This window comes from Eutrigla gurnardus, assembly GCF_963514095.1.
Source record: "Eutrigla gurnardus genome assembly, chromosome: 15".
Taxonomy (NCBI): domain Eukaryota; kingdom Metazoa; phylum Chordata; class Actinopteri; order Perciformes; family Triglidae; genus Eutrigla; species Eutrigla gurnardus.
In genome coordinates this window covers 2,018,904-2,034,820 of record NC_139938.1, presented here as the reverse complement: position 1 = coordinate 2,034,820, position 15,917 = coordinate 2,018,904, and the positions used below count along the sequence as shown (strand labels likewise).

The 15,917-nt window shown below is 43.8% G+C and overlaps 1 protein-coding gene across 1 annotated transcript; it reads right to left on the bottom strand.

Moving 5' to 3' along the window:
- Positions 1 to 2,420: 2,420 nt before the first annotated feature.
- abcg4a (ATP-binding cassette, sub-family G (WHITE), member 4a) lies at positions 2,421 to 15,723 on the bottom strand. The gene is made up of 15 exons (XM_084029310.1): positions 15,568 to 15,723; positions 13,914 to 14,151; positions 7,234 to 7,351; positions 7,016 to 7,148; positions 6,879 to 6,929; positions 6,267 to 6,412; positions 6,055 to 6,178; positions 5,770 to 5,884; positions 5,544 to 5,683; positions 4,648 to 4,746; positions 4,310 to 4,478; positions 4,107 to 4,207; positions 3,867 to 4,025; positions 3,434 to 3,552; positions 2,421 to 3,277 (listed from the first exon to the last, which is right to left on the bottom strand). Exons 2-15 carry the CDS (start codon positions 14,140 to 14,142, stop codon positions 3,052 to 3,054), a joined length of 1,929 nt encoding a protein of 642 aa, XP_083885436.1. The 5' UTR covers positions 14,143 to 14,151; positions 15,568 to 15,723; the 3' UTR covers positions 2,421 to 3,051.
- Positions 15,724 to 15,917: the final 194 nt, after the last annotated feature.

The following is a 15,917-nucleotide window of genomic DNA, read 5'->3' as shown; positions in this document are numbered from 1 at the left end:
CGAAGCCTTCTGTGGAGATTGCCTGTATATTATCATTTACCATGCATGATAGAGTGCACTAAAGTCAGGTGGCTTATTACAACGAACAGGTGAAATAGTGACATGATAAATAAAAGTGTCAAACACAGCGAAGCATTTTCATTTGAACGTAGGCTCATCAGTCACTTCCAGAATACTGTTCAGTGATTTTCATATCGCTGATCACTCTTCTGACCTGGAACAGACACTACAAAACAAATATTAGGAACCATTTTTTGGTCACAGAAAAACACATAATCTCACTGAGAGGTGACACCCTCTACATTTCACATTTCGCAGCAGAAGAAGGATGATTTGTTTTCTTCTTTGGTACCGCAGGCCTACAGACCTCAACCCGAGACCTTCCCAGACTCGCTAATGACTTCAACACTGCTAATTAGCCCTGCTTCGTTGGAGCCTTTTCTTTTCTCTTCTCCATACAAAGTCGTACATGTTGACCACCAACTCACAGCTTACGCGAGGATAAAACACATATGGTGTTGGCAGTGAAACTGACTGTATGCAATACTTCTACCATGCTACACATTTTCCTGCTCTAATTTGAGAACCAAGTGAGAGGGTCTGGCATTAAAAATGACAACGTCTGCTTGGGGGCTTTAACTTATGCAGCACATTTTAACAGTATTATTCTGCTTCTGTTCCTCCAATGAATCCTCAAGAGGGTCATCTGGTAGACAGATCCACCCAATTTGTTAAAGAACAGAAGCAAAAAAAAGAAAAAAGAAAGAAAAAGAATAAAACGAGACATTGCAGCATCACATTTTCCCTTTGTGAAATTGGCCTCAAAGAGTGAAAACACCTTTGCGTGGGTATTGCACATAATAAAACTGGCAGGAACAAAAGGACTCATATAAAGCTCCTGATATAAAACATATGAACTGATGCCAGCAGTCGGAGGTATAACGATTACACATCACAATGTCGACTATTGCTATCAATGAAAGAATCCAAACCTCCACCTGCAGCTTTCTGTCCAGCAGGACTCCACCTGCTGGACAGCGAAGCAGATCAGTGATCAGTGATCCAGCTTCTTCCTAAAGAGAACACCACTCTCTTTAGCTACATACGATACATTTTGGTTGACTGTTGTTTATCCTTCATCCTTCCAGCACATTACATAGCCCATACACACATTTCTACGCTACCTTCTCCATCCTGACTCTCTTTTTTTAACATATATACTCAATTCCAGATGCTCTACAAATGTTCAGCAAGAAAGCAGGAGGATTTTAATCTCCTCCAATATGGCAGGATACATACATTTGAATGACGCCTTAGTCTGAAAGTTCAGAAATGTCATTCCCAATGTGAACATGCAACATTCGGTTGCTGTTTTTCCCAATATACTTTCAAGCATCACATAGATATATCAAAATAAAATCAAATACAAAGAAATGAAAAAAATGAAAAGTGCAAAAGTACATTTGTTTACAGCATGACATATTCACTGTACAGTCATTGGTTATATACTCACATTATTTTATGCATTATAATAAGGATTACTAAGTAGCATAGTTTAAGTAAGAAATATTTCATAGCAAGTCTATTGGAAAATATTTGCATTGCCCTGCAACAAGGAGAGGCTCTTCTAAACATTGCCACGGGTGAATGTGTGTGTTTGCTTGTGTGTGTGTGTGTGTGTGTGTGTGTGTGTGTGTGTGTGTGTGTGTGTGTGTGTGTGTGTGTGTGTGTGTGTGTGTGTGTGTGTGTGTGTACCATCAAATACGTTCATAAGGTGTATGTTGAAAATATGAAGCAGAGGAAACTCAAATCATTCTACTTCAGAGGCACAACAACTGCCCGGCCAGCATTTCAAGTATCTAGCATCGGTTTGGACAACACACATCTGTCAGACATCAGCAAAGCAGAAGAAGAAGAAGAGACGGAGAGGAGAAAAACAGGATATTTCCTTTCATAGGTCAGGGAGGAGGCAGCTAAAGAGTCATACAACAAGTGGAAACAAGCAGTTCAAAGTATTGTGTCAAAAGAACGACACAGATTAGACTCTTTTAACCACATAGCTATTGCACGGCACCTAAAACACCATCCTCTCAGCACAGCCGCCAACGAGCTGGCTTTCACATTCTGCTCTGGTTCACTGAACGTTTCCTCGGTTATGGCGGAAACAGACGTGCTACAATGAGGAGCAAGTGAGGATCGCAGACCTGGTCGCAGGGGGAATCCACATCAGTCTTTGTATAAGACTTGACTTTTTTTTTTTTTACAAACATTTCATCCATGTGTAAACGCCCTACCACCTTCAATGGTGGAGCAGAAGGTCCTGCAAAAATGATCCCCGCCGGAGATCAAAAACGATCCAGTGGCAGTCGGTTTGTTACGGTCCCATTCTGTAAAGAAACGCCATCACCAGTGTCCTGGTGAGGAAGCCTGGTGAGGATCCTGCAGGAGTTTCCCCTTTTCTTGATGGCAATAAGACGGTATATCCATCTTTAGAGGGTGTTCCTGGGTCATCTTTACGGGTGCTGTCCAATCACATATTAGTAAATGGTATTTCGATGTGGACCTCGGATGATCTTTTCAGGCATTGGATTGAGAAGCTACACGTTATCGGACACCAAGATGGTTGCTATGGCTCCCCATAGTCCCGGAGGCTTGAGCTCACGATTCGTGTGGCACTCCCAGTTTAAAGACACATGCTTTCTGTTACTTTGTTGAGCATTCTGTTCATGTATAGTGCAGATACATGATATTCTTGAAAGGTAATGGTGAGCTGAAAAATACTATTACCTGAAGGACCTGTAATAGTGGACAGACAGAGTAGAACAACACTTTTTTTTTCCCTTTTTCCTGACTAACAAACCGTTTAAAAGATAATATTATACTGTACAGTTGTGTGGTGCAGCACAGCTTTTTGATGGTGTGATGTGCTGGACCGGTGGACGTTTTTGTACATGTATGTTAAGTCGAGACAGAGAAGGAGAGACTATATGTTTGCTTACTATCTCACACCGCCGGGATACGTGCGAGCATCCACATCAGCCTCCGGACGCCTTAACGCTCTGACTTGACTTTGTAGCGCAGAACCAGGTAGGTAGCGAGTCTGAGGACCAGGAAGAAAACCCCCAGCACTATGAAGTCCACGTAGAGCTTTGCATCCTCCACATCCAGCAGCTGCAGGACCTCCTCTGGTTTTTGGAACTTACACACCACGCCAGGACACTCCAGCTCCGACCGGTTCATCCCGTAGATAGAGAGGATCACCCCCTCAAAGCCGTATCTGATAGGGGACAAGTTTAAACTCGTAAACCTCAGCTCATTTAAAGATCATCATTTCAGGTAAGAAAAGGACAGATAGCCTAAATTAGGCAAAAATATAAAAAATAGTGGCTGCACTCTCTTAGAAATTTGAACTGCATAAAGTAGCTGGCAGTACCTGACATAGGAAAGATATGAGCTCCACTGTAGGTATTTGGGAATCGTGTCAAAATTGACAAAGAAGCCGGAGAAGAGGAGTACAGGTATGGCTGTGACTGGACCCACGAAGGTTGCCACCTGTGAAGCAAATGAGGAATATTTTATTTTAAAAATGGACTAAAAAAATGAGCTCATTCTCAGCGTATGTACACCGAGTTTTTCAATTTTCATCATCAACTTTTTATAGGTTGCATATTGGAACGTGATTGGTTCCCCGTTGCGATGTCACAAAATAGTTCTCTCAAACACGTCTCAACACACAGGAAACAGCAGAAGAATGTCTTCTCGGGTCAAACTCTGCACATTGATCGTCCTGCACAGTGAAGGTCAAATGAAGACACCAGAAATAAAAGCTTCTTCCGAGGAGAGGGAAAGTATGCCGGTTTGCTTACCTGCACAGACGTGGATGCAGCCCCTATAAGCAGACCGAGGGACTGGGCCACCAGGGCTGTGGATGTGGACAAGGCCATGAAGAGCAGGTAGCGACCCGCCTCTGGAGGCTGTTCAGTCATCCAGTACACTATACTACAGTACATGATTGGACAGATCACCTGTAGAAGAGATTTTGTATTGAAGCTTCAAATATACTGTATTCATGTCTCAAGCTTTGTTTGCTCAATTATTAGTGCTACCTGGAACGGTATGTCAGCCATGGTTTTGGCCAAGTAATAGGCCTTCAGGCTGTACCAGTAGTTGAGATGTTCCCTGATAAACACGGACATCTCCAGAGGAACTGTAGAACAAAAAGCATCGTTAACAGATTTTCCACTACAGTCGGAAACAAACAACACAGCAAATCAATGTTTCCCGTGTCTCCCGAGACTAAGCGTCTTACAGGTTAGGACCGTTGGCATTAGGGCAGCAAACATGAGGAACAACATGGAGAAAAAGAGGAAGCCAGTGTTGTTGAAGACCTTGCTGGCATCATTTCCAATGTTGAGATAAAGCAGGCCAATCAGCACTCCAATACAAATATGGGACATCACCCTCAGGTGGGTCAGCACCTTGAAAACACACAAAACAAACATCAACACAACCGAAAAGCCTGTTACTGACAACGAGAGTCCAGTTCAACCAGTTTGCAATAAGTGGCTTCTGCCTATAACCATATAACCATTTCAGTGTGAGCAGCCTGCAGCAGGATTAGTTCATAGAATGATTATTCATATTTACCATGTCCCTGCATATCGTAATGAAGGTTCGTTTGAAGAGGATGCAGAACTGTGTGAATGTACTGGTGGCAAAGCTACGCTTCTCAAGGGTCCCTGTGTCCTGGAGGAAGATAGTGACAAAAAACAATATATATATATATATATATATATATATATATATATATATATATATATATATATATATATATATATATATATATAATGATGGCAGATATTTCTGAGTGGAAGAAGAAGGTCACTATAGCTGCAATAATATCTTTAATCATGCAATCAAAGAAGATGAAAGTGTGCAGGCTTTAGCCATAAAAATGAAGATAGGTTGTATCTAAGAATTAAAAACATCATAATCTCTGCTTATTATGGTTATGGTTACTTGATTACTTGATAATGTCTAAAATCAATATGCTGATACAAGTTTAAAGGAGTAGAAGGGCAAAAAACTGCACCTTACAGGAGTAATGGTATATGAGAGAGCTCTTGGTGGTTTACATTTGCAGTTTTAGCATTAAGCTGATGCTCTTATCAAAAGTGACTTGCGGGGCTGAGAAAGAGAGAGTGACAGGAAGCTGAGAGAAGAGGCGGATCAATGGCGTGGAGGAGAGGAGGTCCGGATTGGATGATGTAACAGGGCATTTTGTTTGAAAACAGTTCACTGTGTGTTAGCCTCCATGTTGGACAATATTTAGCTTTTCTCTTACATTGTGCCTTTGCAGATTTGATGTATTACTATTAATCCATCAGAAAGCACTGAACGAAACAAGCGATTTCCTGTCGAACAATTCTTTGAGTTTAGTAAAGACGGACATTTGAAGTGTTCTTGCATTTTTCATGACGATGTTGTGAGTTATCATGAAACATGTTTGTGGGCTGCGAGGGGAGAGGGGCGGTGCCACTCACACTGTGACACTGTGAGGGACAGGAGGAGTCGTTTTTGTCTCTGGAGTTCTTCTTGCCCTCCTCGGAGCACAGTCCGCCCTGAACTGCCTCAAACAGCACTGGATTCAGGTCCCCATACTCCCCTGATGCCACCTCGATGACTGAGGACGGAGAGGACACACTGTTGAGAACCAAACCTCAGGCGGACACACACACACACTTTCACCAGCAGTCTGCCCCGTCTTACTGAAATCAGCAGGATTGTGGTACGTCGGGCAGTGGAGGCCCAGGTTCTTCAGGTACGGGATGAGGTACGGGACCGTGCCCTTGTATATGCACTGACCCTGACTGAGGATGTAGAGCTGGAGAGGGAACACGGGTACGGAGTAATCAACATCGTTTCCATCACAGAGTCTGAATAATACATGAACAACTGACAAAACAACAGACATGCGTAACGCGTGGTGCCCTGCACGGTCTGAGCTAATGGGAAGCTGGATATAGTGTCCAGCACTAGAAGCACTCACGTTACCTTATCAAACATCTCAAAGAGCTTGGCGCTGGGCTGGTGAATGGTGCAGATGATTGTCCGTCCTCCCAGAGCCAAAGACTTCATGAGGGAAACCACCTGGAAGCAGGACGCGCTGTCGAGACCACTGGGGGAGGGGACAGAGGCCCAAAAGACACTCTGACTTATCTGAATCCACATTGAGAACACACACATTGAAACCAGCTGAGTGATACCTGGTGGGCTCGTCAAAGAACATGACGGGGGGGTTGTTGACCAGCTCCAGGGCGATGGCCAGTCTTTTACACTGGCCTCCAGAGAGCAAGTTGGTGCGAGTCTGAGCACACTCCTGAAGACCCAGAGCCGTCAGGATCTCATCCACCTCAGCCACAAACACAAAGGGATCTGCTTACACGGTGACCCAAATCACTGACAACAGGAGTGGGCGATCAGATGATATCTACTATCACAGGACCGTGTATCCTAATATTAGATATGTTGTGTTGTAGAGCACTTGGAAACACAAGAGGGACCTGGCTGCAGGTGATGGTGGACATTAACAATGATCGTTATCCTTATATAACAAGTGAGGTGGCATTAATGGCCACAGTCTATAAAATAAGCAGATGAAAATGCCTGGATCCGGCTAATCCAGTGAATTACATTCTTTGAAAAGCAGTAAAATGTTGTTATGTAGACGCACAAATCCTGTAAATCCAATATTAGCATAAAGCAGGCCGGCTCGTTAAACACTGTTCCCATAGAGCAGGACGAGAGAGAAAGACAAGCTATTAAAAGGATACTGTGTTATAAATAGCATGAATATTCATCAATATCTTTAGACTTACCAGTTCTTTTTTGACCTGCATGCTCTCGTTCAGTTTCAGATTGGCAGAAACCTGAAATACAGACGGACGTCGGCACATTATTATTATGATTATTAAACAGCATGATTTAACGAGGTGCTACTTTTAGATGACCTCACCATCATGGCCTCTCTGGCAGTGAGGTGTGGCAGCAGCATGTCATCCTGCATGATGTAGCAGGACATCTTCCTGAAGGTCCTCAGGTCCCGCGGCCGACCGTTCACCATGATCTGGCCCTTCATGCCCGTCTCCCTGTTTTCCCAACAGAAAAACAAAAAGCTCTTACAGCCATTTTCCAGGCACTTACATTAAAAAGTATGACCTGTGAACACCTCACCTGTACCCCGCCAGGATATTCATCAGAGTGGATTTCCCGGCTCCAGAAGGCCCCATTATGCCAATCAGCTCTCTGCGGTTGAATCGTCCCGACAGACACTTGAGGAGGGCTTTGTAACCTGACAAAGAAGGGAAAGCTCTTATTCATAGTGCTGGAACCGGTCAGACATGGTTCTTATCAGTCCTTCAGGCATTTACAGGGAGGATGATTTATGCTATACTGGAAAATCTGAAGCAATACGCTTTCAATTTATTTGTTATATTTACTGTCCATTTACCAGACATTTTCAACATCCGACAGTAATCATTAAGAAAGAGGAGAAATAACTAAGAACATCCGGATTCAGCACAGGGATCATTACAAAGTGAATTCCTATATCACAGCTTGTCTGACCAAAAGTAAGCTTACAATATATAACTGAACATATGTTGTACCATCTCACACATTACAGGAGAGAACAGATGCGATTACATTTTTAGTTTATTTACTGTGTCTTCTATGTTACTACTATTGGTTGTAATGTAAAATCATCCATCCATCCATTTTCTACCACTTATCCTGTATTTAGGGTCACGGGGGGGCTGGAGCCGATCCCAGCTGTCATTGGGCGAAGGCAGGGTTCACCCTGGACAGGTAACCAGTCTATCACAGGGCCGACATGTAGAGACAGACAACCATTCACACTCACATTCACACCTACGGGACATTTAGAGTCATCAATGAACCTATCCCCATCCTGCATGTCTTTGGACTGTGGGAGGAAGCCGGAGAACCCGGAGAGAACCCACGCTTACATGGGAGAACATGCAAACTCCACACAGAAGGAACCCGGGCCGACCCGGGAATCGAACCCAGGACCCTCTTGCTGTGAGACGAGAGTGCTACCCACTACATCACCGTGCAGCCCCAATGTAAAATCAATTGAAGATATTAAAACAACAAACATAAAAACAGACACAATAGTTTTTGACATTCTGCATTCAGCTTGCCTTTCCCTGGTGGTTATTGGGGGTTACTGCGAGACACCCTATAGTGATTCTATGTTTTTTTTTCTTATTATTATTCCTCTGCCATTGAAATCTATGGCAGCCTACAGAACGCCTTGGTAAAAAGTGCTGAAATTTGGCTGAAAGTTTCGGACCACTGTACTGACCACTCACACTCATTTACAGACCTCTAAACCCAGCCGTCTAGCGCCACCAATGGGTCAATTTGGCCGAAAAATGTAACCGCTTGTTCAAAAGTTATGAAATTCAGCGCACAGATTCGGGACTGTTCCATGATCATTCTCACCAATTAACAGAACTCTACCCAACACTCTAGCGCCACCAATGGGTGAAAGTTGGACATGCATTCCTGACTTGGACCTTGGATCAACCCAAGTTCAATGATACATGGCCCGTCACTTTCGGCCATATTGGACCTCCGCCATATTGGATTATCTCAGAAAGCTTTAAAAATCTTCACGGGTCACAAAGTTTGTTCAATTCGCTCGAAACTTGACACAGATGATCTTAAGACCAATCCGCACAAAAGTTATTTCAAAGATTTTTCAATTTCAAGTTTATTCTCCTGTGAGAGGCAATTGAAAATGGCCTCAAAGCTGCCAAACAGGAAGTGGGCTGACGTCTCACCGATGCTTTGACTCAACGTAACCAAACTTGGTACCTGGAGTCAAGACACTGTCCCAATCACTCACACCAATTTTCAGGCCTCTTCACTGAACGCTCTAGCACCACCACTAGTTCAATGTTTGACATGCATTTATACTTGTAAATCCTTTGAAATGCATGCTGCTTACTTTGCTTACAACTCTGTGCTGCATAACGTCACAATCACTCACATCAATTTGTGTGCCAATGCATTGAACGCTCTAGCGCCACCATTAGTTCAATATTGGACATGCGTATTTGCTTTTAAGTTCATTAAAGTGCGTACAGCTTACAATGCTTACAGCTCTGCATACCTTTCCAATCACTCACATCATTTTTGTGCCTCTGCATTGAACGCTCTAGCGCCACCATCAGTTAAAACAGGAAGTGAATCCATATCTCAGCAACACTTTCATGTATGGAAACTAAACTTGGTACATGGACTCGGGACCCCATCCTGAATACACACAATACATTTGTTCAAGATTCTTCAATTTCAAGTTTATTTGCCTGTGAGAGCCAATCAAATATGGCGGTGAATCTGCCAAACAGGAAGTGGGCTGTCATCTCACAGATGCTTGGACTTAACATAACTAAACTTGGTACCTGGAGACAAGACACTGTCCCAATCACTCACACCAATTGTCATGCCTCTGCATTGAACGCTTTAGCGTGACCACCAGTTCAATGTTTGACATGCATTTTTATGCTTGTAAATTCTAAAAGGTGTCATTCACCAATAACCCATTTAGTACTTGCTCCTTTTGAAATACGATAGGTCACTCTGAGTTGCATATGAATGCTGCACGTGAAAATGTTCTTCTACCCCCATTGCATGCATTAGCCAATGTAAGAAAATAGACGTATAAACAAACAAAAAAAGCCTTACCAACTGACGTCGCTTGGTAAATTAGTATTCACAGCATCGCCTACTTTGGCTTGGACCGCTCACAGATAGACAGTATTGATTTTGTGGCCAGAAGATAGCAAAACCCATCTCAGCAGGTAGGAACTAACTAACATAGGATTAGCAGGCTAGGTCAGCGGCTGAAATGCATTTATCAGGGTGCTAACCCTGAAGTAAAATATCTACTAGGAAGATTGCAAAGACTGTTGATCGTGAAAAGAAACCAGCTTGACCCCCTCATTGCTGCTTGCAGCTATATTTTTAGATGTGGTCCATCTGCTCATTTATTAGTCTATATGTATATATAACACTAAAAAAACTACGGACTGTATGAAAGTGAACCAGCTGGTTTAGTGTAACGGCCTGTTTCGACCCTTGGAGTCTACTGAGTCGTGTAGCGCCGTGACGCTCAGTTCTTTCAGTGTTTCTACAGATAATTATGCAGACAGTGAGTCTAATGTCACTCCAGCAGAGGAAGTAGCAGTCTTCTAAATCTGAAATCATCAAGCAGAGCGAGCAGTATGTTCAAACACTGTCCTGTTTAGAAGGCTACACTCAGCCACCATTTTAAAAAAATACTGGAAATGGAAACATAGACAGACAAAGATGCGCAAGCTGTTATCAGTGTCTGGGGATAATTTGGCTGTGAGGAATAAACAAATAAATTAAAGCAGCATTTTTGGAGAACATCAGGTGTACAGCAAAACAAAGCTTGGGGGAAAAAACAAAAGAAAAGAAACAGGAGCACATGATTTAAGATCTTTGTTCCCTCGGTGGAGCCAACGGAGAACAACAAAGGCATCACACCGCTGCAGCGCTTTTTAAAATGGTTGGAGTTTGGTTGCCTTCACATGAAGATGGCTGGGTTTTTTTCCGTACCCTTGTCATCCCCTGCCTCACCCATTCCTCCATTGTCTGCAGGGACACGTCTTCCTGTCTGGAGCGGTGTACGGGTCTCAGCAGAGCTGCCAGCCCCCTTAACCCTCACTCTATGAGTGAAGCAGCCTCATGGCGGGGCCCCCCGCCTCCCACGCAGCGTTATTACATCAGAGAGCCTCCACTCAGACAGCAGAGCCGCCTGCTGTCAGAAGCAGCCGTGCCCCGGCATGCGGTGCATACTGATGATCTAACCCGGTGTGTAATAGCGGACTTATCTGTGCGACGCTGTGGGCCGATCACTCGGCCTCATGAGAGCAAGCTGACCTCTGTCACCTCGCTGTCAAAAACTAACTCCACAGCGCATGACAGCATACACACGAGTCTGATCTCATAGGAAATCTCAAATTAGTAGCTAGACAAATTATTATGAGTCACAGTTGAGGTGAGGTCATCACAAGACACAAATGACAACTTAATCCTCACAGCAGCAATATCAGACTCCACAGAGCCATATGATCTGACGGAAAGTAGTTATTCTCCCTCATGCTGCATCAACGTTTGTGTCAGAGTCTGGTGGAGAGGATTGTTGATGAGCTGGGACGCCATTTAACTTCTGCATGTTCTGTATGTGTCTATATGCAAACCAACACAGCATAGACGGGCAGTATTTCACCACAGAATAACAACCGGTTCATCTGCAAACGCATCATGTGCACAGAAGAATGTACGTTTAAAAAGTACCCCATATTGGTGGATGTTGTAGAAGGGCAATGAATTATCTTCTCTCTTTGTTATTCCATACATTCTGCCTACATAACCCACAATGCAACTTGGCCTCCACAGTTCAGTTGGAAAGTCAGGTGTGTTATGCTAGTCCTGGCTAATGTAGCCTTGAGCTGCTATCCTTTAGCAGAGATGAACAGCGAGCTATAGAGGCCTGAGAAACGTCTTATAACTCCACACCACAAGTTTTTCTTTCTTTTCTATTTTCAAACTTGTAGTCTTCAACTCCAACGCTAACTCAAACATCACCAAAGGACATTTATCAGACTTTGCACAGCTATTTCTGCAGCCTAACTGAACTATATGTTCAAGCAAAATATTATTACTGATTATGGCACATTATAAGCAGAATGAAACAAACATTTTTTTGAAATAACAAACCAAGCTTGCACACACAAAAAATGAAAGTGAAAGAACCGAAATGATGCAGCTCCATCTGATGCCCTTGTCTCATGGTCCACATCGGAAGACAACATATTCAGACCATATAAACTGCTGTCATTATTCATAAGACAAAAACACAGAGCAATTGCTTTGACTTCTGTTGCACCTTGTCTGACCATATGGTGTACAACATAACAGGATAAACAAGAAATCACAAGGCGTGTTTTTCAAGTCTAACCTAATCATGAATTTTCATAATCATTCATAACGCGAGTGTTTAACCCGGCACGAGTTACTTTGCATCACAGTCATAAATATGCTTTATTGCGAGCATGCTGGTGCATATTAAATGGATCACTGTCCAAGTAGCACAGAGCATGTTAAGTAGAAGCTGTGATCTTATCTGAAAGATGACCACACTCCTCTTCCTCCTGACTAATCAGCAATGCAGGTGCAGAGGATTCAATTGCAGCGAATGACAAAATGCAGAGCTAAATCACCTAGTAAACATTTCCCTGCACCCCCCCCTCGTGTGTGTGGCTGGGTTAGTGTTTCACCGGTTAGGAGAATGCCTCAACATGAAAGCAGGTCACATCCTAACAGGGATAGATGGCTGCCGTTGCCAAGAAGACACCTTTAACAAATGCAGGTGGCAGGCAGCGCATACATCGCCTGACCTTCCTGAGCCCTTTCACAATAAAATAAACAATTCAACATCGACTGAATTTACAATATCTCCCTCTTGGTCATGTCTTCCTGTCTGCCCCAGACATCACAAGGAATGACTCATAAGTAAGAGCTCAGTGACTCAAAGACTTATTATTATCATCTTATTACAAATGACATCACTGGGTCAAGGCTCATTGTTCACGTCATCCAATTTCCTCTAGCAACTGTATAATTGCATACAATTAAGCAGAAATGATATAAAATTGCGTTTTTATTTTCCCAAGGAGAAATAATTGCTAATTATCAAAGCAAGCAGCAGAACAACAGCTTCCACTCTGCTTTGATTCTGCAGACATGGCACTGCAGAGAATCTGAGCTTAGCTCCTCAAATGAGACACAAACACTCAAAATGAACTCCGTCAAATATAAGCAACACCCTGACTGTATTCTTTTATGAGGTAATTAGAGAGGCAGAAAGTCATAAGCAGCTGGATGAACGAGTATACGACAGGAGATTCAGTCAGACTGGAAAGAGAGTCAGGATGACGGCAGGCGAGCCTCGCTATGAAAGGCACCCCTTAATTAGTAAAAGCTGAGACACTTCCTGCTCACACATCGTCAGCCTGATGAGCTGGAGCAGGCGCCCTGCAGGGACGACACCAACAAAAGCACACACCAACAGGTTGATTTTCACGAGAATGTGCATCAAAAACTCTGCGATTCTCCATCGTGATTACTCGCCATACATTCGGGTTTCACGGCGGAACGACAAACACGCCAATGTTACACAAGAAACCTGCCATGCATAATGCAGGGCCTCTCCTCGGGAGGGACAACGGGAATAAAGGATTCCTCTGAAGTCCCCCACCCTGCTGAATATACATATACACTGTATATATATATATATATATATATATATATATATATATATATATATATATATATATATATATATAAATATAAAATGCAACAAGAGCAGCTAAATATAATAGCTTGATGACCAAAGGCCATAGGTCAATGGTGGGCCTGACTCACTGCCACCGCCCATCTCCAGACAACACGGGAAAAGAGAGGCAAGCAGTGTGCCAACCTGGGAGTGTAAATTATTTACTATGTCTAAACTCTGCTGAGCGCAGCAAAGCTGAACTGAACACCGCCTGCTACAACATGGTGGAAGTCTGCAAGTGTGTGTGTGTGTGTGTGTGTGGACAGGGATGGGCTACATGTGTCAGAACAATAGAGCAAAGCAGAGAGACTAACTGCCAGAATAAAATGTTTGTCTTAAATGTCACAAAGGCTTTCCTTTGCATCCCCTTGAATGTTCTGCTCTCCACATATTGATCTTCATGGGTGGCGCTCGCCTGCTCATCCATCATGGTTACTATGTGAACTGAGCTCTGCAGTACCTCTTCTCCTCCACCAGGGACCCTCGCGGATGGTGTAGGAGAGCTCGTTGAACTCCAGGTCCACAGCAGAGCGGCGTGGGAGGTGGGAGAAGCGCTGAGCCTCGGTGATGTGGTTCTCCACCTTCTTCAAGTGGGTGAGCAGCGGCGCCTCTGGAGGCGCTCCGCCGTGGAGTTTGGTCTCCTCCATGGGGATGCTGACGGTGCCCTGCTCCAGCGTCCTCTCGGCCATGCTGACAGGCTGCAAAGGAGGACACACACGTCTTTACAACTGAGCATCTGATCCATCTTGAATTTCATTGGCTGATAAACATGATAGAAGCACTGGTTGGTTCCTTTGTTTTCTGGTCGGTTGACTCAGCAGATGTGTGTTGTAGGAGTCATCATATGATGCCTGCAGAAAGCACCTTCTAGGTGCTGCATGTGATCTGATTACAGTGGATTTGATGGACTGGCTTGTTGAGGGCAATGAGATTGTGAGTGTGAGGATTCAGGATCTGGTTTCAGTCCTGCAGCACGCTTATAAGGCTGATGTACATACATTTCCATGAGGCGGTTGGTCTGAAGTGTCTTTTAAACTATGAAGCGCCTGCTGGTCCATTAGCTTCCCGATCAGCTGAATCTGAAACATGCTGTTTGCCTGACGTCAGCACATTATTCAGATGCTCCTACTGTTTCATTTAACATGTGAAGGCCAGTTATTTACCAAAAACAAACACAATGAAGGAGGAAGATTATAAGCATGATTCAAATAGGTTGTCAAAAGTGAACCGAGCGGCCTACTTTAGATGAGAACCTGTAAATAAAGAGTCGTGTAATTACCATTTGAAAGGTGATGTATGGTCCTGTTGAAATGCGATCAGAAGATATAATGTTGAGTTTTACTGTAAATCAAATGTGAGTAGTAATATTAGGAATCCATCCATCTGATTCTGTTTAAATTATTTTCAAATTTCCTATATTGTGACTCCTATCATGTCAGAAACGAATGGTTATCATAATGAATACTGACAAATATGACACCACTCGTTAGTAGACAAAGCGATGGAACAAAACATCAACATTCACATACTGTTTGAAGACATGGCTACAAACACCCGCTGCTGCCATGACATGCCATGCAGTCTCGTAGTACTCTGTCTGCCGCCCATGACCCACTGGATATGTGCAGATATGTGCAGCAGTCATGTGAAAAGGGCCGGTGAAGGAAATTGAGCATGGCTTCTATTGATCACGCTGCCATTAGTGAATTTCCATTACAAGTGTGCACATAAGCTCAGTAAAACACTGACAGGCTTTAATGGCCTCTTAGTGGAATTGAAGGTCTCCATGTCCTGTCATGGACACGTGAGCGTGCACGTTCAAAGTCTCCTATACAGGGATGCAATGGGGTTAACAGTGTGTGTAGCTTTGCAGTGGCGTGGTGACTGTGCTCTGCAGTGATGAGGGGTGCTGCCAGCTCTTCAAAAACACACAAAAAAAAACAGAAAAGCACCTGTTAACAACCAACTGAAAACAGACACTATTCCGGCTGTAAAATGACAGTGGAGAAGTGACTCTATAGATGAGTCCTGAACAATAAGGACACACACACACACACACAGTAAGGCACCAACTGTGTGTTGCATCACACGCACACTCACACGCACGCACATACTTCTTATCGTGTGTTGAAACGAGCAGGTGAGCGCCCGGTTCTCCTCTCCCGGTGAGAGCAACAGTGCTCAGTGGATCCCTTCAGATGAAACAAGCCCGATCCCTCCACATCGGAAGGTCGCTACCAAAAAAGTCCCAGTCCAGAAAAAGAACAACAACAACAACAACAACAAGATGCTCACTGTGCGCCACAGTCCAGGAAGGTCCAGCTCTAACGGGCAGATCTATGTGTTCTCCTTGTCAGTGTAGGTCGGGGTGCGGCGCACAGCATCCCGCATCCACTACAGCAACTCCCCAGATTAACAGCATGTCCGGCCCTCGGCTATGACTGCATCCTCGACAATCGTCAGG